General features: G+C 44.6%; 4 protein-coding genes across 5 annotated transcripts in view; 3 read left to right on the forward strand and 1 right to left on the reverse strand.

Moving 5' to 3' along the window:
- The first annotated feature begins 134 nt into the window (after positions 1 to 134).
- On the forward strand, positions 135 to 4295 carry LOC133491976 (claudin-9-like). Of its 2 annotated transcripts, none has more exons than XM_061803763.1 (3): positions 135 to 642; positions 2035 to 2270; positions 3489 to 4295. In XM_061803763.1, exon 3 carries the CDS (start codon positions 3504 to 3506, stop codon positions 4293 to 4295), a length of 792 nt encoding a protein of 263 aa, XP_061659747.1. In that variant the 5' UTR covers positions 135 to 642; positions 2035 to 2270; positions 3489 to 3503. The 2 variants fall into 2 exon arrangements, with proteins under 2 accessions (XP_061659747.1, XP_061659748.1); XM_061803764.1 differs by having other exon boundaries at positions 135 to 364.
- Positions 4296 to 6035: 1740 nt separating this feature from the next.
- LOC133492258 (claudin-2-like) lies at positions 6036 to 7803 on the forward strand. Its single transcript, XM_061804341.1, has 2 exons — positions 6036 to 6148; positions 6985 to 7803. The coding sequence occupies exon 2, from the start codon at positions 7000 to 7002 to the stop codon at positions 7735 to 7737; it is 738 nt and encodes a 245-aa protein (XP_061660325.1). The 5' UTR covers positions 6036 to 6148; positions 6985 to 6999; the 3' UTR covers positions 7738 to 7803.
- A 1480-nt stretch (positions 7804 to 9283) lies between these two features.
- rbm41 (RNA binding motif protein 41) lies at positions 9284 to 13503 on the reverse strand. Its single transcript, XM_061804340.1, has 7 exons — positions 13290 to 13503; positions 12448 to 12564; positions 12047 to 12248; positions 11746 to 11950; positions 10477 to 10877; positions 9582 to 9732; positions 9284 to 9502 (listed from the first exon to the last, which is right to left on the reverse strand). The coding sequence occupies exons 1-7, from the start codon at positions 13295 to 13297 to the stop codon at positions 9378 to 9380; spliced, it is 1209 nt and encodes a 402-aa protein (XP_061660324.1). The 5' UTR covers positions 13298 to 13503; the 3' UTR covers positions 9284 to 9377.
- Positions 13504 to 14341: 838 nt separating this feature from the next.
- The window catches only part of klf8 (Kruppel like factor 8), a 38651-nt gene continuing 30037 nt past the window's right edge, over positions 14342 to 22955 (forward strand). The window contains exon 1 of the mRNA XM_061804086.1: positions 14342 to 14591. Within this exon, the coding sequence (XP_061660070.1) occupies positions 14565 to 14591 (27 nt within the window). The 5' untranslated portion in view covers positions 14342 to 14564. The remainder of the gene's footprint in view (positions 14592 to 22955) is intronic.

A 22955-nucleotide genomic window follows, 5' to 3' on the forward strand; every position in this document is an offset into this window, starting at 1 on the left:
TTTGGGGAGGGGGGGTTTAGCGCAGTCTCCCAGTGACTGACTCAACCCACACCGGCGAGACGGAACAAAGGCAGCCAGGGAAGCAGAGGCTCCAGGGGGGGACAGAAAGGACGACTCCAGTCTATCCCCCTCCTCCCGCCTCCCTGTGGCGCGCTCCATTTGAAAACGTGGAAGTTTAAAGTCGCCCCCACTTTTTGGGGAAAATATACAAGCCACAACTTCAGGCTTGAGAAAGCATCCACTCATTTCCACCTGAGCATAATTCGGCACCATTACAATTATGATAAATGTAGCAGTAAGAATTGAAACCATATTTTGCTTTCATTCGCTGTCTTCGATGATGGCCGTACAAGCACCTACAAAAGTAATCATTTTATTGAGTAAAGATCACATTTTGGTATTAAACTCAAGCCGTAGTAAAGCATAAAATGTTGCATTTAAATAGAAGGTCATAAACTAGTATAAAATATCAATAAATAGTGCCGTAAAAAAGGTACTCCTAAAATGAGATTCGGATCTGAGGTTGGTGAAGGCGAATCTGTGCATTCTCCCGATGAAAGCACGACTCTACATTTGTTAGGTGCGTGTGTGTTTCGTCACCTCGTGGCTGCTGTCAAGAGACAAAACAAAAAACCCCGCGAGGTGAGAAGCAGTATCATATTTCATTTGGCCCAAAACGTCTAATAGACAAATTAATTTTCATAGGATTTCACTTCCGGGCCGGCGAGCTTTGAACACGACCTGATTGGCTAGTGGAACATGAAGCGCTTGTGATTGGTCAATTTCCCAGTTGAGACCTGCCCATCCACTCCCAAAAATCACGTGACTTAACACCCAAACATAAAAAAAAAGAAACTGTTCATTTCCTTTTCAACATTTTGAGACTTAATTTCTTTTCAATGCTCTGTAAATTAAACAAATATACGAAAAGGAAAAAAAACACCAGTACTGTCTGCCACTACTCTTTTTTAATTGCAGTTTCTCTAAATGTCTACTAGAGGTCAGCAAAAACCCAGAAACAGGCCGCCTCGTGGTAGCTACCCGGATAGCCACCAGCTTTCCTATGACCAAGCAATACTTGGGAGTAACATTTGTTCAGATTCTTTTTTTCCTCCCTTTCTTTTCAATCGATTTTATTTTATTTTATTTTATTTTTATTTTATTTTACATATATTCCAAATTTTACAGAAAATTTCACATTCGTGAGTTACGATAGTGAAAATTTAAAATACAAAGTTGCCACGGGGACCTGACATAAAATTGAGAAAAAAAAAGAATTTAAAAAAGAAAGGAAAAAATGCCACATTTTATACATTCAAATTGAGAATATATTTCAAATATGCAGTCCGGATTTAATGGGTCTAATTTTGTCACGCATTGATAGATTACAAGAATAATTGAAAGTCCTTGTAAAATAGTAACAAAAAAGGTTTCTGATTCACAAATGTAAATTTATGAAAGTAAAACTCTGCTAATACATTCCAAAGATTTATTACATGGACTTCTGCATTAATTCTTGTTGTCTTTGTTACTCTTTACAAATAACCGCGAAATAATATAGCAACGGTTGATCCTGATCAATTTAAGGTGGCCAGGGCTGGCACACCAGGAGCAGCACATTGAATTGAATTGAAGCATCAAATTGTGATGTGCAAAACTGTTTGATCCTTAGTTATAACGATGTTTTTATAAGTCACACTACGATGGATTTTCAGAATTATTTGAATTGAACTATTTAATCTGGAATAAATCAATTGTAGTTCAATATTTTTTGTGATATGTATATATATATTTCTTTTTTTGTGTGTTATTGTCATCGCAACATTTCAGGATAATGATGCCCCCTTACTCCGTTTCCCAATAAAGGCCTCAGTGTGTGAACCCGGCGGACGTTGCACTCCCAATGCGGGATTATTCTGCTTTTTTTCTAATCCCATTACGGCACCACGTGAGGGCTGGAATACAGTGAACAGGAGAAGGATGGCAAAGGTTATTTTGTTTCGCCAATGATTAACCATCGCGTGTGTTTGACAGGAGGTGATGGCCTAGCGTCTGATGAGGATGAGGATGTTACGCCTCCACACAGACACACGCACATCCATTGTCCTGCCTTTCAAATGCACCTGCATTAAAAAATGGATTAAATGTCTTTTCAAAAAATGACTTTGAGTGTCAAATCGTAAGGCCGCAAACATGTTCAAGTGGAGAGAGAAAGATATTGGAAAAATGAGCAGAAACGGCAAAGACTGATTTCTTCACTCACGCTGAAAGTAAGTCCAGTTTTTTTACATCATTTTCATTGCATTAAATATTGAACTGGCTGTGATAGAGACAAGGATATATTCATAGGATACTTAAAGCGCTGAAGTTAAACTAAAACACTACCGCTCAAAACTGCATTTTTTTTTTTAAATAAAAGCATACAAAGATCAAATAGGATGTTAGTCTTAACTGATTGTAAATATGGCAGTAAGTATCAAAATAGAATACAATACAAGTTAAGTCGGGGTTATTTACTGACAGAACTTTGCTTTTACCACTTTAAAATTCGATTTTTGGACAAAAAGTTAACCGTGGGTACAATTTTGTACATCATGTGGGAAAAAAAAGTTGTGTACAAGAGTCAATATTTTAGGTCTCTTTCTCAAAATGGACAGCTCGGTAAATGTTTAGAATGTGTAACTCCCTAGTTGCTAATTAGCAACAGAAAGTTGGTTTGTTGGTAACATTGCTAGTTGATAGCTTAGCTTGCTGTCATTTTTGTAGGTTTGCTCATAATGGAAGCTTTACCATTGTTGTATGTGTAATGAGCTAGTTAGTTGCTATATCCACTATATTCCCGAAACTATTTACTCATCTAACTTGACTTGCTCATGATTTAAAGGCATTTACCATTTTGAATCCATGTGGTTTCATGATGTTGGTCTTGCATTTGCAGCTATCACAGCTTCAACTCTTGCGGGAAGGCCTTCAACAACTTCTAGGAATGAGTTTATGGGAATTTTTGCCCATTCTCATTCATCCCAAAAGCGTTTCTTTGGCCTTAAGGTCAGCACGAATGGACAAATCGAGGTTCATAAAAACATGGATTAAGAATGTTATGTCATTTAAATTCCTGAGTCAAGACTGGTGATACTTCTGGCAATATAGTATAGGTACAAAAAGCTAGCGAATAGCTCGAGCTTGCTCGTTAATTGGCCTCGGGTGCCATGACTTAAGTGGTAGAGTGGTCATCACTCAAAGGCTGCGGGTTCGATCATGAGCCCCTGTGACCATATTCATATGTGCTTGAACAAAGATACTGAGATTCAGTTGCTCAGGATACTGTGTCCTCAATACGTGAATGAGGAGAAAGGTAAACGCGCTATACAAGTGAAACCCCGTTGACCATTTAGCCTCAATTAATTGACTCTCAGGTGAGCATTTTTAGCATATGGTCACCTGACTGTACGTGCACTCACTTTAATTTCTTTCGTGTCCCTCCCCAGGAGTGTTCGGTTGCCATGGCCTCTGCTGCTCTGGAGCTGGTCGGCTTCTTCCTGGGCATGGTGGGCCTTCTGGGCAGCCTGGTGTCCACGGTGCTCCCCTTCTGGGAGAATACGGCGCACATCGGCTCCAACATCGTGACAGCTTCGGGCACCATGAAGGGCCTGTGGATGGAGTGCGTCCACCAGAGCACTGGGGCCTTATACTGCGAGACGTACAACTCCATCCTCGCTCTGTCCACTGACCTCCAGGCGTCCCGAGCCCTCATGGTGATCTCCCTGGTGTTGTCCACCCTGGGCCTGGTCATTTCCGTCCTGGGTATGCAGTGCACAGTCTGCCTGGAGGGCTCTGGGGAGTTCAAGAAACGTGTGGCAGGCATGGGCGGTTGCTTCTTCCTCTCGGCTGGCTTTACGACTCTGGTGCCTGTCTCTTGGACCATCAACAAGGTCATCCAGAACTTTTACAGTCCCACCGTGCCTGCCACTCTCAAGTTCGAACTAGGCGATTGTCTCTACTTGGGCATAGTCTCGGCCCTGGTCTCCATGTTGGGGGGCGGCATGTTGGCCGTGTCCCTCTGCGAGGGGAAGGAAGGTGGAGGAAACCGGAGGAGACGTTATACGGGCGGAGGGTACCCATACCCAGTCGGCAGTGGTGGTGTACCCGTTGTACGAAACCCCACCGCCCTGCAAATGGGAGGAATCAGCGCAAACAGTGGAGGACAGACGATTATTCGAAGTGGCAGCGGGAGTTCTGGGGGGGTGCATGTGAAACCTGTAGCAGCAGGGTACGACGTCACAGGATACGTGTGATGTCACCCTACATGATATCACAGACTTTTCTGAATATTCCAGAATGACCAATATTTTCTTTTATCTTAAATAAATTGTGCCCTATTTCAAGAGTGTTCAGAGGTACTTATGAGACAACTGTGGCTGAAATGCTAATACAATGCTGATAACTTGGTGGCTAGTCAACATCTGTGGATAAATCATATGTAGAGAAGTAAAATGTTAATGTTATGCTACTTATGTGAACCCTGCCTTCATACTTTCATTCTACAAGGTGTAAGTTTTTTCCGTGGTCTAGGATAAAGCTACACCTAAGTACGTATCAACCCACCCCTCCCAAAAAAAAAAAAAAAAAATCAAAATGCTAATGTTATGTAGTTCACGTGAAGGCTAGAGCGGATTCAAGACTCTGATTTAAACTATTTAGTCCACCTAAAAAGCCAACTCATGTGAGACCCAGTTATTATCTCCCTGACCCGAACTACAAATCGATAAAGTACATGCTAAAGTCCATTAAAAGAGCAGCAACCGAGCTACTTTCAGAAAGTGAGACAAAAACAAACCCAAACACACAAAACCTAACGGGACCAATACTGGATGTGTGATGACTCACCTGGTGTACCATAATGGCACGTGTTCACAAAGATTGTCTTCGTAGTTCAGCTCACAGATTTAAAAAAAAAAAAGGTTATGTCTTGATTTTGCCCCTTCTGACCAAAGACGACAAATGCCAGACTATCCAATGTGTCATAAAATTATCCTATATGAATACCTTGTGGTCAGAGGGTTGTTAAGAGTGAGTCAGTCCTGCAAATGTGATCCGAAACTGGTCGGGGCAGAACAGCCCATGGAGTTGGTGAGAAGGACGCAAATTCTTATTTACGTAACGTTTCTGACAAGTTACAATCGAAACAACAAGCAGTGTTGGCAAGAAATCGCAAGTGCCGTGGAGGTTTCAGTTAAATCGCTAGCTAATAACCCTGCTCCGTCCAGTGTCATGCCGTTCGTCATAGCAACAGCGATGAACTCTTGCTGCTGTTGCTACGTTTCTTCTATGATTTTGTTCACCGACATTTGACGATGCAAGATCTGTCTTGGAGGACTACATTCTAGATCACTGGTGGAACAGAATCTATGTTTTGCGGTGTGCTTGGTCGAGATTATCGAAGCACACTGCACACGATATGATCAAATCTGGCATTTAGCCTGATATTTTCGCTTCATATTTGCAGTCTGTAACATATCAGGGTGTTTCAGGAAGTTTCTGAGAGCAACTGTGAGCAAGGAAGAGAAGGGAAAACTTTCGGCTCAGCTCCTTCTTCACCACGGGAGACCGAGGCAGGGTCAACATCACTGCAGGACATGCAACTGCATTTGCACTAAAGCAACTACAATGATTAAAAAAAGGAAGTGATGGGAACACAAATGCTCCAGCATAGAGTCAATAGGAAGTCATATGTCAAAATCACATTTGTTTACTTTTGAAAGTAACTTTTCATGAATATGACATGGACATCGTTTCTCACTGGGGCCTCCTCCACTCCCCAAGAGGGGTTTGCGTCAGGAAGGGCATCCGGCTTTAAAAAAAACTGGGCCAAACAAATATGAGCGTTCATCTGACATGACACGCTGTGGCGACCCCTACCGGGACAAGCCGAAAGAAGAAGAAGAAGAACACAGCTGATAAGTAAGATGATGATCATAAAGATGTCAAAGACACACCTCACATGCTATGATGATAATGATCTAATAAAGATATCAAAGACTTACACGTCTCTTAGAAACAAGACCTAGCTGGAAAACAAACCGTTGTTGTTGTTGCATCACCATTCTGATATTTCTTTTGTCTTGTTTTCCACAGCTTTTAGATCAGTGTGAGTATAATTTGTTTTTTATTTTTTTTTTCTCAGTTGTCCATTGGTCGGTTCTCTCCATGCCTTGACAAATGTTTTTCGTGTAACTACTACTGGTAGTTGGTATTTGCTGGTTCACTACAGAAAGTAGGCTATTTGCAAATTATTAGTAAGCTACAGAACGCTAATAGCTCACGCGATCTGTCAATTTTGTGCAGGTCATCAAAATGGATGCGAGTTAGTCGCTAATTCGTATCTACTACAGACAACTAGCCAAATGCCAAACCAAATGTGGTCAACGCATCCAGTTTGAGAACATTGCAGTCACCATCTTATTACTAGCTACTTAACCCATACCTGTATGGTACCTTCTGATAGTCTTCTAAAAGATAACTAGCTAGAACCTTACATCACCTACTTAATTAATAGGTTAGTAGCTACTAGTTCTTTTTTAGCTGGCCAGAAAGCTAACTTTTGTGTCACAACTATTACGAACAATGCGCTACATAGAAAGATGGCGACTGGGCAGAATGTTGTAAAAATTGACACATTGACCACATTTGGTCAACATTTTTAGCTATTTAGTTGCCTTTCGTTAGTTAGATTTTCTAGTTAGTAATTTACGTCTCTTCTGAAAAAAATGTACCCAAAAAAAGTAACTAATTTGCTACTCCACAGCTACTAAGGAATATTTCCAAAATAGCCACTCTGATGAAATTTGTCTGCAAAAAAACTTGCTTGCGACCATTAGGTAGTTACCTAGCTGTACTTTCATACATTAGTTGCGAGTTTGGTGCATACCTAAGTCATAGTTTACTTGCTCGTTACGCTCTCCATTTGTTCCTGTGCCTTCCCAGGAGTGCTTGGTTGCCATGGTGTCTGCGACTCTGGAGCTGGTGGGGTTCTTGTTGGGCCTGCTGGGCCTACTGGGCAGCATCGTGGCCACGGTGCTCCCCTTCTGGGAGGTCTCGGTGAACATCGCCCCCAAGATGATAAGTGGGGGCAGCACGAAGGGCCTGTGGATGCAATGCGTCCACAAGATGACCGGGACCTTCCAGTGCGACACGTACAACTCCATGCTGATGTTGTCCACTGACCTCCAGGTGTCACGGGTCCTCATGGTGATCTCCCTGGTGCTGTCCATCCTGGGCTTAGTCATCACCGTCCTGGGTATGCAGAGCACACTCTGCCTGGAGGGCCCGCTGGAGCTCAAGAAACGGGTGGCGGGTGTGGGCGGGTGCATCTTCATCGCCGCGGGCCTCATTACGCTTGTCCCCATCTCCTGGACAACCCACAAGGTGGTCCTGGCATTCTACAATCCTCTCGCCCCTCCCGCGCTCAGGTTCGAGCTGGGCCACTGCATCTACTTGGGCATGGTCTCAGCTTTGTTCTCCGTCCTGGGCGGCAGCGTGCTGGCTTTGTCCTTCTTCCGGTGGCAAGGGTGCGGAAGACATCGGGGGAGCTACCCATACACGGTGGACGGTCCTGACGTGTCGGTGGTGCAAAACCCCAACACCGTGCAAATGGGGAGCATCGGCGATGGCAGGATTTACAGGGGAGTCCAGGTGAAACCAATAGGGGGAAGATATGACTTCACAGGTTATGTGTGATATGACATGATATGGGTGATGATGTCATAGTTTTTTTTGTTTTGAATTAAATGGTTCCGACTTTTATGACTGTTCGTAATATTTTGAGGGAACCATGATTTGTAGAGAATCAAAATGCTCATGTTATGTTGCTAACATGAGGCTAGGTCTAGTTACAATATGTGGTATGGTAGATGACGGTTTGCTACTCACAACGACGCCTATATGTGTTGCTCTGAATGAATTATTATTTTCATATTATCTTGTCAGCCAAAATGTGATTTTTTTTTCTTTATTAACAATAGGTCTAATTATGCCCGTCTGTAAAGCAGGGGTGTAAAACTCATTTTTGTCACGGGCCACATTGTACTTACGGTTTTCCTCAGAGGACCGTTATGACTCTGAAACCATAAAAATCTTTAATCGGCTTATCATATTTACACATAATATTAATGAACTAATTTTGGAATCAGAAATCAACGGGAAAGGGTTTTTCAACTGTTATTTATGATTGGTAAGCTTGCAATAGCTTGAGGTCATTCATGATATGACAATTGGAAATTTTGGTACAGATTTTAACAAAAAATTCACGTAAATTGATACACATGATTTGCCTGCATACGGCGGGTCGGATCTGGCCCCAGGGCCTTGAGTTTGACACCTGTGCTGTACAGGAATCCAACCAAAACTTGTTGACAAATATGCTGCAACTTATCTTGATCTGGAACAATGAAAGCCCAATTTAAATTCCTCAAATTCCAGTTTGGGCGGGGGGCACAAAATAAGTGGGACACATTCTAATCCCAATGCAATCCTACCATAATCCCATGTTAGAGAGTTTTTTTTGGGGGTATGTGTGTGTTAAAGAACACTAAATCTAAATTGATTTAACAACATCTCGTGTTCAAAAGTACACCTACAAAGTCAAGCGATCCTGTCCTCGGTTACAAACCCATACATCCATTTTCTTAGCCGCTTATCCTCACGAGGGTTGCGGGAGTGCTGGAGCCTATCCCAGCTGTCAACGGGCAGGAGGCGGGGTACACCCTAAACTGGATGCCAGCCAATCACAGGGCACATGGAGAAAAACACCCGCACTCACAATCACAATGTAGAGTATCCAATTAATGTTGCATTTTTTGGGGATGTGGGAGGAAACCGGAGCGCCCACCCAGAGAAAAGCCACACAGGCACCGGCAGAATATGCAAACGCCACACGGGCAGAGCCGGGATTGAACCTCAGTCCTCAGAACTGTGAGGCCAACGCTTTACAGCTGCGGCCTACGTGGGTTTTCTCCGGGTACTCCCTAGGTGTGATTGTGAGTGCAACTGTTGTCTCTAAGTGCCCTGAGATTGGCTGGCAACCAGTTGAGAGTATCGGATAAGATATCCAGAGACCCTTGTGAAGATAAGCGGCTCAGAAAATTGATGGATATATATACACATTTGCACACATAAATATATATTTTTTCTTTGTGTTGACATTGTCCATTACATAAAAAAAGGACTGTTTTAAATGTTAATTCAACTTAGTCATGGCCCGCAACAGATGATTTTTTTCAAACAATTCAAGACCAATCAAATCATTTATTTATAATCATACAAAGATAAATACATAAATGTCAGTCTTACTTCGTCATCAACTCGTCATGAACTTAATGTTAATGTTTTACGTCTCGCCCATCATCGGCTCCCTTTCGCTCGCGGCCAAACTCCAGCACCAAAGGTTTCCCAAGCAACCGGTACCCATGGAGCAGCTGCAAAGCATTCTGGGCCGCTTCAGTGTCTCCATACGCAAACACAAGACAAAACGTGCACATAAATATACTCAATAATCAACTTGATGTCGTATAACGTGCACTGACCTGGCAAAGTGACAAAGGCCTGACCCTTCATGCGTCCCGTCAGCAGGCGGTACAGCAGCGGGGGTCTGCCGCCGGTGCCCTCGAACCTGGAGAACAGCGCCACCAGCTGGGCCACTGAGGCCTGTGGGCTCAAGTTCTTCACGCACAATACCTGAAAAGAAAAACTGTTTTGTTTTTTTTTCTACCAGAATGAGCCTAATACATCGCAACTGAAAAACAAACTTGGGTTGTTAACGTAAACTGAGAGTTTACACCACCGTTTTTTTTTTTAGTTATTTTTAAGTCGAATGTTGCAAAAATTAATTTGAAAGGATATTAAACTGTTTTGGGATCAATAGTTTGTGGTATACTGACATCTTAAACGATTAAAATAGGACCTAAAAACTGCCCAATCTCAATTATTTTTCCTAAAAAGTTAAGCAATTAAAAAAAAAAAAAAAATTGTAAGATAATGCTTATTTTGAATATTAACACTGCTCCTAAAATATGGGGGAAAAAATATGCTGCACACAAACAAAATGCGCACCACAATAAAGGTGTAAAAACAAAGCTTTTAAAGATTGAAAGCGAATGTATTGAATTTAAAAGTTAAATACAACTAAGATGAACACTTGGGCAGTGTTTTTTTTCACATATAACTAGAGAACCTGCACACGATAATGGCAATTAAAAATATTTTTAGTCGCATTTTCTTCATGGGGTTACTGTACAGCCTTCCGTCACACAAAAATGTATTCCTATGGGGCCATCTTGGTGCAAAGAACTGTCTTGAAGGACCTTCACGTACTGACGCCATCTTGTGGTATCTATAGACAATTAAATTACTTGCAGATTTTCATTTCGAATCGCGGGGGTAACCCTTGCGTTGTTTAAAGAAGAATTTTATGGTGCGTACTCTGGAGGGTTTTCCAGGTTGGTAGTTCCGGAACCTCGGGATGCTCCGGATCCCCTCCTGGCTTTCGCGGTTCTCAAGGATCTCCTCGTCTGTCACAGTCGCCACCCGCCCCGTGACGGTCAGCGGTCGGCCCGAGCCGGCCCCTTCCGATCCACGCAGGCTGCCGATTGGCCGGCCGATCTCCAGCCGGGGAACGGCGCGACACTCCGACGGTTCCGGCGAGCCTTCCTCTGATTGGCTGTCGGCTCCCCGGGGCGAGTCATGTGACAGCGCTGATGTAGAAAGGCGTGACGGTCCGTCAGCTTCCCTGCCTTGAGGCTCCTTGCTGAGAAGATCCTTGTAAAGGGAAGCCATTGGATCTGTTTTTGCCGCCCCCTTCAGGTCATCTTGGTTATTTTCATCTGGAGGGAACAGAAAGTCTCTTTTTATCTCGTCATGAATCAATCATTTCCTCAAATCGGGGGAAGTACTTTTAAAAAAATAAGCACCACACCCTATGTAGACGCCTCCCTTTTTCCGCCTAATATGGCAAATATAAACTGTCAGATTTATCTTCATTTAGGGCAGCACGGTGGGCTAAAGTGTTGGCCTCACAGTTCTGAGGACCCGGATTTGATCCTGGCCCCACCTGTGTGGAGTTTGCATGTTCTCCCCGTGCCTGCGTGGGTTTTCTCTGGGCACTCCGGTTTCCTCCCACATCCCCAAAACATGCAACATTAATTGGACACTCTAAATTGCCCATAGGTGTGATTGTGAGTGCGACTGTTTGTCTCAATTTGCCCTGCGATTGGCTGGCAACCAGTTCGGGGTGTACCCCGCCTCCTGCCCATTGACAGCTGGGACCCTTGTGAGGATATGCGGCGAAGAAAATGGATGGATGGATCTTCATTCACATGGGTGCTACTTGAAAATATAAAGGCCAACCCAAATAAACACCTGCTTCTTTCCATCATAAAAAAAATTACCAATAGTAATTATCTCCGTCTGAATGCATTGTGAGCCATTACCCATATTTCCTTTATTTAGAAGAAACAAATGCCGCATCCCAGACAGACAGTAAAACTGCTTAAAGATGAATTATTTCTATATTGTCTCAACAAATGGTCCCTTCTCCAATAGACACCATTTCTTTATCACTTGCTGGTACCACTTGAAAAATAAACGCCTCCCTTTTTGTGCCGAGCGCATTCAAACTCGGTTGCTAAGCAAAACAGCAGCACCTACCACCTAAAGGTGAGTAAATAAAGGTCCCCCAAAGGGCCCCCCTACCTCGGTGGTAGAGCGCAGTGAGGAAACCTCGGCGGTCACTGCCCTGGAAGAGCGCCTGCTCGATCTCCATCTCACGTCGGGACAGCGGCTGGCTGGCGGCGAAGCGCTGAGGCCGCGCCAGGAGCTCTGCCCGGGCCGTGATCTTGTCCTGGATGGCCTGCAGCCGCTGCCGCTTGACATCGGGAGCGGCGCAAACGCCGTGAAACTGTAACCGAAATAGCGTTGACCTCGCGTGGAAATGTAGCAACAATGTTACACCTCACTGCAATCTGAAACCTCCAAGCGACACGGTGGAGTTTACCTGTTCGGGTGCTTCAGGGGCATCCCTGCTCTGCCACAGCTGAATCTCGGGGTCGGTGAGGCCCAGCTCCCGCAGGTTGGCCAACTCCCGCTCGTCATCCTGCAGCGCTTGAAACTGAGACAGGCTCCGCACGCCAGATGCTTGCTCGCCAAACGGCCGGTAGAGTGCAGCCGGGGCGAAGCTCCTCTTCTTGGCTACACATCTGGATCACAGAAAACATTGATTGACGTGAACAGGCAACAATTTTAATATTTTAACTGTCAGAGAGTAACTCGTGTTAACATCAAAAGGTCAATCGAATGATAAAGGTGTACTACGAAGGAAATTCCAGGGGTTACTAAGCTATTTCTACTTCTGGAGTCTAGCGAGGAATCACTTGTTCCGTTTTGCCATCTTGTCACCTGTCAATGTCGACTTGGGTGTGGAGTTGCTGGAGCAGAAGACCGTGAAGCTGCCGCTGTCCTTCAGTCTCTTGCTCCTCCAGCAGAGGACCGTCCTCGCAGGGTCGCCGACTCACTCTTGATACACACAAATACATATACGAAAACATGATTTGTCTCTGTAATGCGATTATTAAAGCCCTTAAATCAGATGACAATAATGGTAAAGTAAGTGAACAGAAGGCAGCCCGGGTGGCAGATGCTGCTGTCAGGGATGCAGAAAAGTCACTCTGGGCTGGCGAGAGCCGAGTTGGAAGTGATCAGATGTTGAAGGATGGTCCTTAGCTGAGCTAGCTGCTCGCAATGTTTTTATTTTTTTTTAACCCCCCTTCCTTTGTTCAAAATACATAACAATAATGCTTCGGTGAATGCGTTGAGTGACTCTTAAACTTCTTCTGATTCAAGTTATTCAATAAAGTCAAAAGAACTGCCAATGGCCATCAGTACTCATCCCCTGACTCGGACACCAATTTAGGCGGCATTAATAATTTAGTAATGTTCAAAATCTTGGGAAATACGGCAGCGTGTACGGTACCTACCAAGAAAAGGAGTCCCTTTGTCCTCCTTTACATGACTACAGCAGGACAATAAATATTATAAACAACGTGTAATCGAAAATCGAAGTATTTGTGGTTAAAGATTGAGGAGCAGTAGTAGTGTTTGTTGGCAACATAAAAGTAAGTTTCTTTCGGCTTGTCCCTTTCGGGGTCGCCGCAGCGTGTCATCTCAGATGAACGCACATATGTTTGGCACAATTTTTACGCCGGATGAACCTGGAAAAAAAAGAAGACTGTTTTGTTTACCTTCGCATACTTCCGCGTTTGGCTCCCACTTGCGGTACAATGCATCATGGGAAAGGTCGTCCTACTACGTTACAGTGTCCGACCCTCGCGGCAACAAATAAGCACTGACATGTCACATGCAACGAGATATAGTATTTATGCTCAAATACCGTTTCATGGTACTTGTTGACCCGAAAGATTAAAAAAAAAAAGTACGTTCGGTTCCGTCCCAATGAGCTCCCACTTCCGGCATGTTGCATCGTGGGAATTGTAGTCAAATCACAGAAATTAGTGTTTTCAGCCAGCAGAGCGTACACTGATTCACTATTGATATATAATAAAATAAATACATATTTTTTATGTCGGAGTTCATTGTTGGGGATGTTTCCGACTAGTATATATGGAGTGTGTGTGTGTGTGTAGCTTTTTTTTGTCATAATGGAATGCAGTTGTAGCATCCGTTTTGATTCTGCAAAATGACACCCGGGTCACTTATAATAGTTCACCGTGTTGGTTCCCCGAGCAAACTTGCGTACGGTGTCAAATTTATCAGATGTCGCAAAGCCTCCGCTTTCAAAGCCCTCCCCGCCCTGCTCGAGTGTCCTCAATTTGCCTTCCGTAATGACGTCAGTAAGGTGACATGGGCGCTCTCCACGCATATCAGCACGGCACATAATTGAGGGGGGGGGTGAGGGTGTGTGCAAGCGCTTGTCAATGTATTTTCACTTTCGGCCGTGCATCCTTCACCCCCCCCCTCCCCACCCCCTTTTCCACACACACAGACACGAGTGCACGACGTGCACTCCAACTGCAAGCGCGCTCGGCTCGGGCTCTCTCTGCGCAGCGAGTGAGTGACAGAGATGAGGGGTGGGGACGCAGGGTGGGGTCACAAGCAGGGAGAGGCGGAGGAGGAACAGGCAGAGAGAGAGAGCCCAGCCCTTCTATGCACGGCAGCAAACGGCGAGAACCACACGGCCAGCGCTTGGCTGATTTATTCCACATTTTTATTTTATTTTATTTTATTTATTTTTTTCGGTCGGGGGGTGGGGTGGGGGCGGGTGGGGTGCAAAGACCGACGCTGCGGATATGAACTGAACAGAAGAGACGCGCACCGCCGTGCTCCTATATCCCGAATATCCACAGCACACCGCCCCCTTCCTCCTCCTCCTTGTCCTCTCCCATAAACCCCCCTTTCTCTCCCCTTTACCCACATTACGGCTATACACACCCAAAGCCCCCCCACCGACGCCCCCCCTCCTCCTCCTCCTCCCCCTCCCACATCCCCCCCATTAAGAGATGCACACGGAGAGCCGCCACAAGAAAGTAAGTGCACGTTCTATTTGACACTTTGTGACGATGTCAGCGCAGTGTGGCTCTTTAATTATATTTGAGGTTGGAGTTGCTTCGCGAAAACTGAAAAAAAAAAAAAAAAGGGGGGGGGGGGACGGAAGCCGCGTTCTGAAGCCTCACAGGACACCATCTTATTTTTTTTAAAGGGCCAGCAGCACTTCCAAACCTTCCCCCCCACCCCACCCTCACCCTCTTGCGCATGCGCACGGAGGGAAGAGCCAGGTGCACTTCCGTCTGCCATTGTGGTCCAGTCTTGGGTATAAGGCGGTTGGAGGGGTACAAAGTGAAAGAATTTGGGGGGAATATGAATTGCGCTGACAAGGGAGCTGGTTGGAAAAGAGTTATCTATTTGATAGATTTGATAGTTAACACATCGTGGCACAGTGATTGGCTGGCCACTAGTTCATTGGGTGGGCACTAAAAACAGGGTCACAAACATCTATTTAAAAAAAAAAAAAGATATGTATTCTGTGTTTTTCCCCCTTAACAATACAGAGGTATGCCAAATTCCCACATAATAGTTGAGCAAAATTAAATGTTACCTGTGATATTGGCACTGGTTTATGCTGTCAATAAATACATTGCAGGTCACCCTCTGGCTAGCAAGTGTCATGCTAGCAATATGCTTTTGGCGGTCCAGTGGTCTACCCCGCGAGTCAAAGCAGAATTTTTTTCATTTGGTTTTTTTTTTCAACTTAAAATACAAAAATCCTTAATGGCAGTTTATGTCTCCTCATTCCAGAGTATTTCTTTGAAAAAAATTTTTTTCCTTTCAATGCAATTAAAATGGGTGTCAATTAGCTACAGATTTTCACCATTTGCAACAACAAGCGGGGATCCACTGCATTAATTCAAGCTCAACTCAACTGTGTTTTAAATTTAACTCACCCTGCATGAGTTTTCAGACTGCATTTTTAACCCCGCCCCCCCAAAAAAATAATTTATTGTTCTTAACTTCAATAAAAGTGGGTTGCAACAATGGCAAACTGCGGATCCCAGTGTGACAACGGTTGAGAACCTCCGCTCTGTACGTTACCGTGCGGCAACCAGGTCATTGTTGGTCTGTGACTTACTAGATGCTAGTCGATTAGTTATCTAATAATTGGTGATTAATAATTTTCAATGATGTATCGTTTTTTTTTTCATTATATCGACTCTTCACTAGTTAGGATTTAACCAACTCTTAACAAATATGGTCTTCCTTGGGCCATAAAATCCGTAAACCTTTACTGTCTAGCTGAATACTAACGCTGCATTCAATATGACTGGGAAAATGGATCGTTCCCACTTTTGTCTTAGGAAGTGCACTCTATAATGCAGTAATCGAGATGACAATACTTTTGCGGGGTGTTGCCATTGTTGTGCAACTCCAGTTGCTGTGTGACATCGGAGCACGAATCCTTCTCTCCCGTCTAAAGTTTGGAATTTCCCAGGTTTCGCTAATGCAGGGGTTGTAATCCTGGAATGTACAGTACTGTATTTACCGTAGTTTTCCAGGATTTCTTTTGTATTCTTTGACTTTTGTGTGTCCAAAATTAGGTCTCGTGACCCATGCAGTTGTCAATTGTTAACTGGGCTGAGCAGAGTTTGATCACACTCCCGAGATATTGTGTGTTTGTGTGTGTACGTGTGTGTCCATCCTCGCGTCGTATGAAGAGTTTCATCATATTGACATTCGGCGTACGAGGGGATGACGCTTCTCTGTGCGAGAAAGGGGAAAGGGAAACCGTGTAAAAAGGGTTTTTCTCGGAGAGGAAGCAGTCGCCGATCTTGGAGTGTCGCAAAAAGTCACCAGCAGGTTGTGACAGAGAGACCGGAAGAGTCACAGAAAGGCTTGATGTAGACCTTGGAATTTTTTGTTCCCCTTGTTGGAGCGAAATGGCGACTTGACCTGGAAAAGGCATTTTCGAGTCATCCCTGAAATTTCCCCAATAGCGTGAAGTTTTTTTTTGTGCTTTTTTGTCCCAATCGTGTCTGCAGTGTTCAAGAGGGAGGGAGGTTCTGGAAGGTTCTCCAGGTTCACACAGAGAGAGTCTGACACGGGAGAAGCTTGTTTCACGCGGTGGCTGAGTATTTTGGTATCAGGTGGCTTGAGCGGATGACTGGTTAGTTGGCCAGCTGGCTGGCTCTTTGTGTGCGTGCGCGAGTTTGTGCGTGCGTGTCGAGATAAATGAGCGCAAGGTACGACGGCTCGCTGTGAGGAATGGGCCGAGCGCTTCAGGGCCAGCCCGAGGGTCGCTGCCGGCGGGCGGCGGCACGCTTGGGTCGTGGAGTCGAGACGTTGTCAGCGAGAATTAACGAGCAGCAGGTAGTCGAGTGACGCGCTAAAATTAATGTGCTGCTGCGGTATGCCGTACAGTTCATAGTGGGAGTGTAGGGGATCAAATACATTAATCCCTCATTTTTTTGCGTTTAACGGTGACCAGAACCCCCTGCAAAATGTGAAAAACTGCAAAGTGGGACCCCTCCCATACACACCCCAGGAATTTTGATGTACGTATATATGGGTACCAGAATGATTAAAACACGTGAACAGTATTTGTACATTACATATTTGAGACTGAGATTACAACAGTACACCCATTTACTTAAATCTTTAATTATAAAACGTTTATTAATCTTGCCTGACCGTGGTCGGGAAACGCAGGGGAGACGCCTTTGTGGCGGGAACAATCGTGGTACAAAGCACCGGTTTGCTGCTTGGAAGGTTTTATTTGATCCTTCAAGCACTTAGCATCAACGTGTCCTCTCTTAAACATTTATCCTCACCGATCGCCCTCGGTAAACTTGTACACACTAGCAACTGCTCGCGATGCGTTTCTCACTCTCACTGCTCCCCACGTCTGTGGAGTCCCGTCTCACTCTCACACTCTCTCTATTGCTCTATCTCTTTCTCTCTTTTGTACATGGTGGTGGAGAGGCACGTAGAGGCTTAAAATTCACTCACCTGCAGCATTGCCATATGATCGTAAACAAGGTACTTGAAAAGTACACGTAGGCGTTCTCTCCCAAAAAAAGGCCTTTTTCATCCATGTTAAAAACCTGACTAATCACTGATAAGGTCACGATACTCTCCCCCCACATAACAACGAGGAGCAACATACAGAGGCAGGTTTCTGAGGCTGTATCTTTTTTGAAATTTTTCTAACCAGCCTTTGCTGGCCAAAAAACCTCGTCCTCGAGAGAGCAAATCACAACGCAGGGTCCAACGTGGAGAAAGGCGGCCTGCCTGGAGCCCTGGAGGACATCCTAGTAGGTACTACAGGGCCAGTGCCATTTTGTACACCAAGTGGTTGAAACTGATTAGAGTGTTGGCCTCAGAGTTCTGAGGACCCGGGTTCAAATCCCGGCCCCGTGCCTGCGTGGGTTTTTCTCCGGGCACTCCGGTTTCCTCCCACATCCCAAAAAACACGCATCCATTGGAGACTGTTGTCTCTCTCCACGTGCCCTGCGATTGGTCGGCAACGAGTTCAGGGCGTACGTCGCCTCCTGCCTGATGATAGCTGGGATAAGCTTCAGCACTCCCGCAACCCTTGTGGGGATACATGGCTCATAAAATGGAAGAATGGATGGATTTTGATCATTTTTGACATCCTTTTACGGGGTTAGTATCATAATAATAATTATAATAATAATAATTAGACATGCCCCAAACATCCCTTTTCAAGCTATTCTAGTTTGTTATTCTTTGTCACGACGGCCATCTTTCTCAACGTGACCCGACCTGTAAATGAGCTTCACTCTCTTTTGGATCACTCTTCTTCCCCTAATAAAATACGTAAAACAGCAAAGGGTTTGATTTGCCCAGGTCTCGGCGTCTGCTCGAATGACGTCACATCCTTCCAATCAGACTTGAATCACTTCTTTTTCCATTATTTTCCGTTTTCTCTATTTAAAAGTGTGATAAAATGTGTTTTCACTGTATATTTTCCCAAAACTATTCCAGTCGTATTGCCACTGCACAATTATAATGTTCAATACTCTACCACAGAAAACATCAATACAATATCAAATAAACATTTTATTACCTTGTCAATGAGATGACTTGCATGATATTGCATTGCGGAAGATGATTATTGAAGCAATAAACGGTGTGACAAGTTGCCTCATTTCCTCCAGGCGCAAGGAGGAACTTCTTTTCTTTGTTTGTTGGTCGGCCTCATTTTAACTCTTTTTATAGACACCTACGCGGACAACTTAACATGCCCTGAGTCTCTGCTCGGATACAAAAAGTCAGTGTACCACTTTCAGCTTTTCCCTCATTCTCCTCTTGGATAAAATCCGACTTTGCCATCAGCTACGTGCCAAGAAATAGAAATTGAAAAGGGTTAGCGTGTAACTGTGCTGCAACTGTATCTTAGCATGTAACTGTGCCGAAGGTACGGATGCCGCAGTGTGCTGCTCCGCTGTCTCCGCTTTGCTGCAATTTCTCCGTTCATTTGTGTCTCCTCACTTCCGAGAGGAAAATTCAAAATGCACAAGACAAAAAAAAAAAAAAAAAAAAACTGAAATAGCTAACAATAACTTAGCCTGTAACTATGCCTTCAGTATGGTACTGCATTTTTTACTTTGCCCTCAGTCTCCTCTTGGATAAAAAATGTATTGTAATCTCTTTACTAACCAGACGCCAAGATGTTGTTACGACACAGAATAATCAACACAGACGTGCTAATGTAAAATTAGCGTGTTGCTAGACCTTAGCTGAGGACCTTGCACTATTATCATCCACAGTCTCTACTTTGCCCTCAGTCTCATCTTGAAAATAATTTATGCCTGTATCAGCAGCACCGTGCCAAGAAATAAATATAGAATAACAAAAATAAACCCGCATGCAAACGGTAGCTTAGGCTAGTGATTTTCAACCTTTATGGAGCGAAGCCACATACTTAAAAATAAATAAATAAATAATTAAAATCTTTCATGGAGTAGTCTAATCTTGTTCTCAAACAGTCTCTAGTTTATTTGTTTGTCATCACCAATCGCTGATATTGCTCTATCGATCTACTGTATCTATGTCCTTGAACACAGGTCAGGGTTAGGGTTTCAGGAACCTTCACAGAACGTCCGTCAGGGGCATGGCCGAGCCACCGCCCTGGGTGGAGCCGCTTCCGGCGGCAGCTCCTCACCTGAGTAGTATCCAACGTCGTTTTCATTGTTTTTAGACCTCGCCTGTTGCCCCGTGTTTTTGTGCCGCTGCCTTTTTTAGGACTGATTATCTGCATATGACCTCTGCCTGGAATAAAACCGGCCTCAACGTCATGTCCCCACCTCGGAGTCCTGCATTTAGGTCCTACCCCATGCCGTATGCCCGTGACGAGGTCCGAAGCTCCTCGACTGTGTTTGTTTGTTTGCGCCGTGTGTACGCTTCGTCTACTTTGTGTGTATGTGCGTGCGGATAAGAGGGTGTGGAGGGAAGTGGCGGTCGGCTCTGCGTCAGCAGGGTGTGGTGTGATAACAGGCAGGCGGCTTCTTTCGCTTTGCTTCGCTGCTCGCCAGATGGAGGACACACCCGGTGTTTCATTACACATCCTTCGCGAGTGCATGTGCAAATGCGTGTAACATGTGGGCGCTGGTTTGTCGACTAGCCTCGGTTCTAGGTAGTTGTTTTTGTCCAAAAAAACGGTGAAAACCACACCGCAGCGAACACGTCGGTGTGAATGAGACCTATTTTATCCAATGGGAGACTGAGGGAAGCAAAGTGGAGATGGTGGAGCGTAATAATGCAAGGACTGGAGTTAAGGCACAGTAACAGGCCAAGCTAGTAGTTTTGTCTGCAGGGAACTGTGAAAACCAGTTAGCTGCAGTCGACACACTGGTCAGAATAAGACGCATTTTGTCGGAGAGGAGACTAAGGGCAAAGTGCTGCGAAGTTGAGAACTGCAGAGTGTAACACTGAAGATTCCAGAGGAACATATCATTGTCCTCAGTTTGCTTCTGGGTAAAATTGGTGTCCGTTCCATTTCCCATCGTGTCCTGCAGAGTAAAATTACTGTCCGTACAGTTGGCCTCAGTCTCCTGTTGGATAATTTTTATTTTTCCACGTACAGTACTGTCCCCTTTGGCCTCCCCTAGAGTAATAAGGTCTTCATGCCATTGCCCTCAGTCTCCTCTTGGATAAAGTTACTATCCATATCATTGCCCTCTGTCTCCTCTTGGATAAATGTATCATTGCATCATTACCCTGATTATCTTCTCTAAAAAAAAAATGTTTTTCTCTTTATCATTGACCTCCATCTCCTCTTGGATACCATTTCCCTCAGTCTCCAAATGGATAAAAATTGTCACTGCACCAATGCCCTCAGACTCCCCTCCATACCATCAACCTCAGTCTTCTCTTAAAGAAAAAAATCTCTCTGCCTTTGCTCAATATTTCCTCTTTGATATATTTTTTTTCTCTCCATACCTTTGCCCCCAGTCACCACATGGATAAACATTACCTCATAAAAATGCTAAATTCATTCGTCATGCAACATAAGTCAGTGCCAAATTGTTTTTAGGTAGAAGATACGATTCAATTTAGCACTGCTCCAACATTATTCTCTCTTTCACTCATTTTTGGTGCACAATTTCATATTTTTTTGTTGTTGTCATTGCTTGTCCCCCCCCCTCCTTTTTTGAGAATCCAGCCTTATTTCCATCCCATAATGTTCCTTTTTTTTCATATCTCCATGCAATTGAGTGTGTCAGAACCACTTTTTGGAGGTGAACTTGACGTGAACCCTTGAGCGTGCGGTCACTCTATTTTTACGCTCTTTTCACACGCTCATTGTGCAAAAAAAACGAAAAACAAAATCCACTGTAATGTGTTGTGTGTGTATATTGCTTATTTATTCATGTATTTATTTTGCTGGGGTGCCTCGGGGGTGTCGGTTGCCGCCTCCAAGCAGCTCGTGGGAGCGGGCAGCCGTGTTCCGTCCGCATATGTGTGGATCCTGCAGGGGGTTCTCCCACCCCCCACCCAAAACACACACACAGTAAAGGCGGGATGGCGGGGTGGGGGGCGGGGGTGGGGGGCGGTGACAGCGAGTGAGCAGAGCGCTGACCCAGTTAGACTCTGTCGTCCCGCCCTCTTTCTCTCACGCTTATGGGGTGGGGTGCGGGGTGGGGGTAAGCATGTAATAATGCTTAAGTGGAGCTATGCTAATATGCTAATCTGGTAAACACGGACGTGGATAGTGCTAACGTTTGCCGATGACTCCAATCGCCATGTTCGCGGCGTGCAATGTGATATCAAAATCATCAGTTGTTTTTTTTTGGGCGGGGGTTGTTTTCATAAAAAAAAATTTACATATTCCTACAGTTTTAAGGTCCAATTGAAGGCATCATCGTAGATATACTGTAACATGCAGAAGGGCACCGCTGATCTCTACACGAAAGACATGCAGCGTAATTAAAAGCAAGAAGAAGAGGCAGAAAAGATCCCGAACTAAATTCCAGTAATAGTTCCCACAAAGTGGAGCCAATGTACATTCCCAAAGTTTTAAGGTCCAATTGAAGGCATCATCGTAGAAATATTTCAAGCGATTGTTTATTTTGGCTTTTATTTGGCAGGTACCAAATTCAGAGTTGCGGGCCTCCGGTGTAGTACCACGTTGCGCCACAACATGCGGGAGGGCACCGCTGAGCTCTACACGAAAGACATCCAGCGTAATTAAAAGCAAGAAGAAGAGGCAGAGAAGGTCCCGAACTAAATTCCATATAAAGACAGAAAAAATAAAGACTCTTCTATAAGATGGCAGAAAGTGTATAATTAATTAACTTTTTATGAATTAATTAATAAAAAGGACCTATAAACTCGCACACAGGAAGTACATTTCCTTTCAGTCTCCGCCTAACCTGCAAGCAGAGAAAATGCAAACGGGAACCACGACTGTGTCTAAATTTCATGCCCTTCCTTGTCTTCTTCTGCGGGGTTCACTGGCGCTTTCTGTTGCACTAGCGCCACCAACTGAATTTGTCCTTCCACTGCAAGGAAAAGAATGTTGGGTTGCCAGTGGCTGGATGTTGTGAAAATTGCTGGTGCAATATGAAGACCAAAAAATCGTCTAAAAAAAATAACAGTATTGTGGGGGCGGGGGCGACGATAGATTTATTGGTTTCCTTTTCAAGAGTACTAAATCAGGTTGCGGCTGTCAAAAGTTCAACGCGCTTGCGTTGTTTTCCCCTCGTATGACATTTTCCGACTACTTAAATCCAATTTGCCGGCCGACGTGCCTCGGCCGTGACTCGTCTGTCTCTTCCCGAGCTGGTAGCGGGGCGTTAACGCTTGGACGTGGCTCACGCTCGGCTGGCCTTTTTGCAGATAAAAATAGCTTGCGACAAAAGTGCCGGGACGGA

The sequence above is a fragment of the Syngnathoides biaculeatus genome, chromosome 18 (assembly GCF_019802595.1).
Source record: "Syngnathoides biaculeatus isolate LvHL_M chromosome 18, ASM1980259v1, whole genome shotgun sequence".
Lineage (NCBI taxonomy): Eukaryota > Metazoa > Chordata > Actinopteri > Syngnathiformes > Syngnathidae > Syngnathoides > Syngnathoides biaculeatus.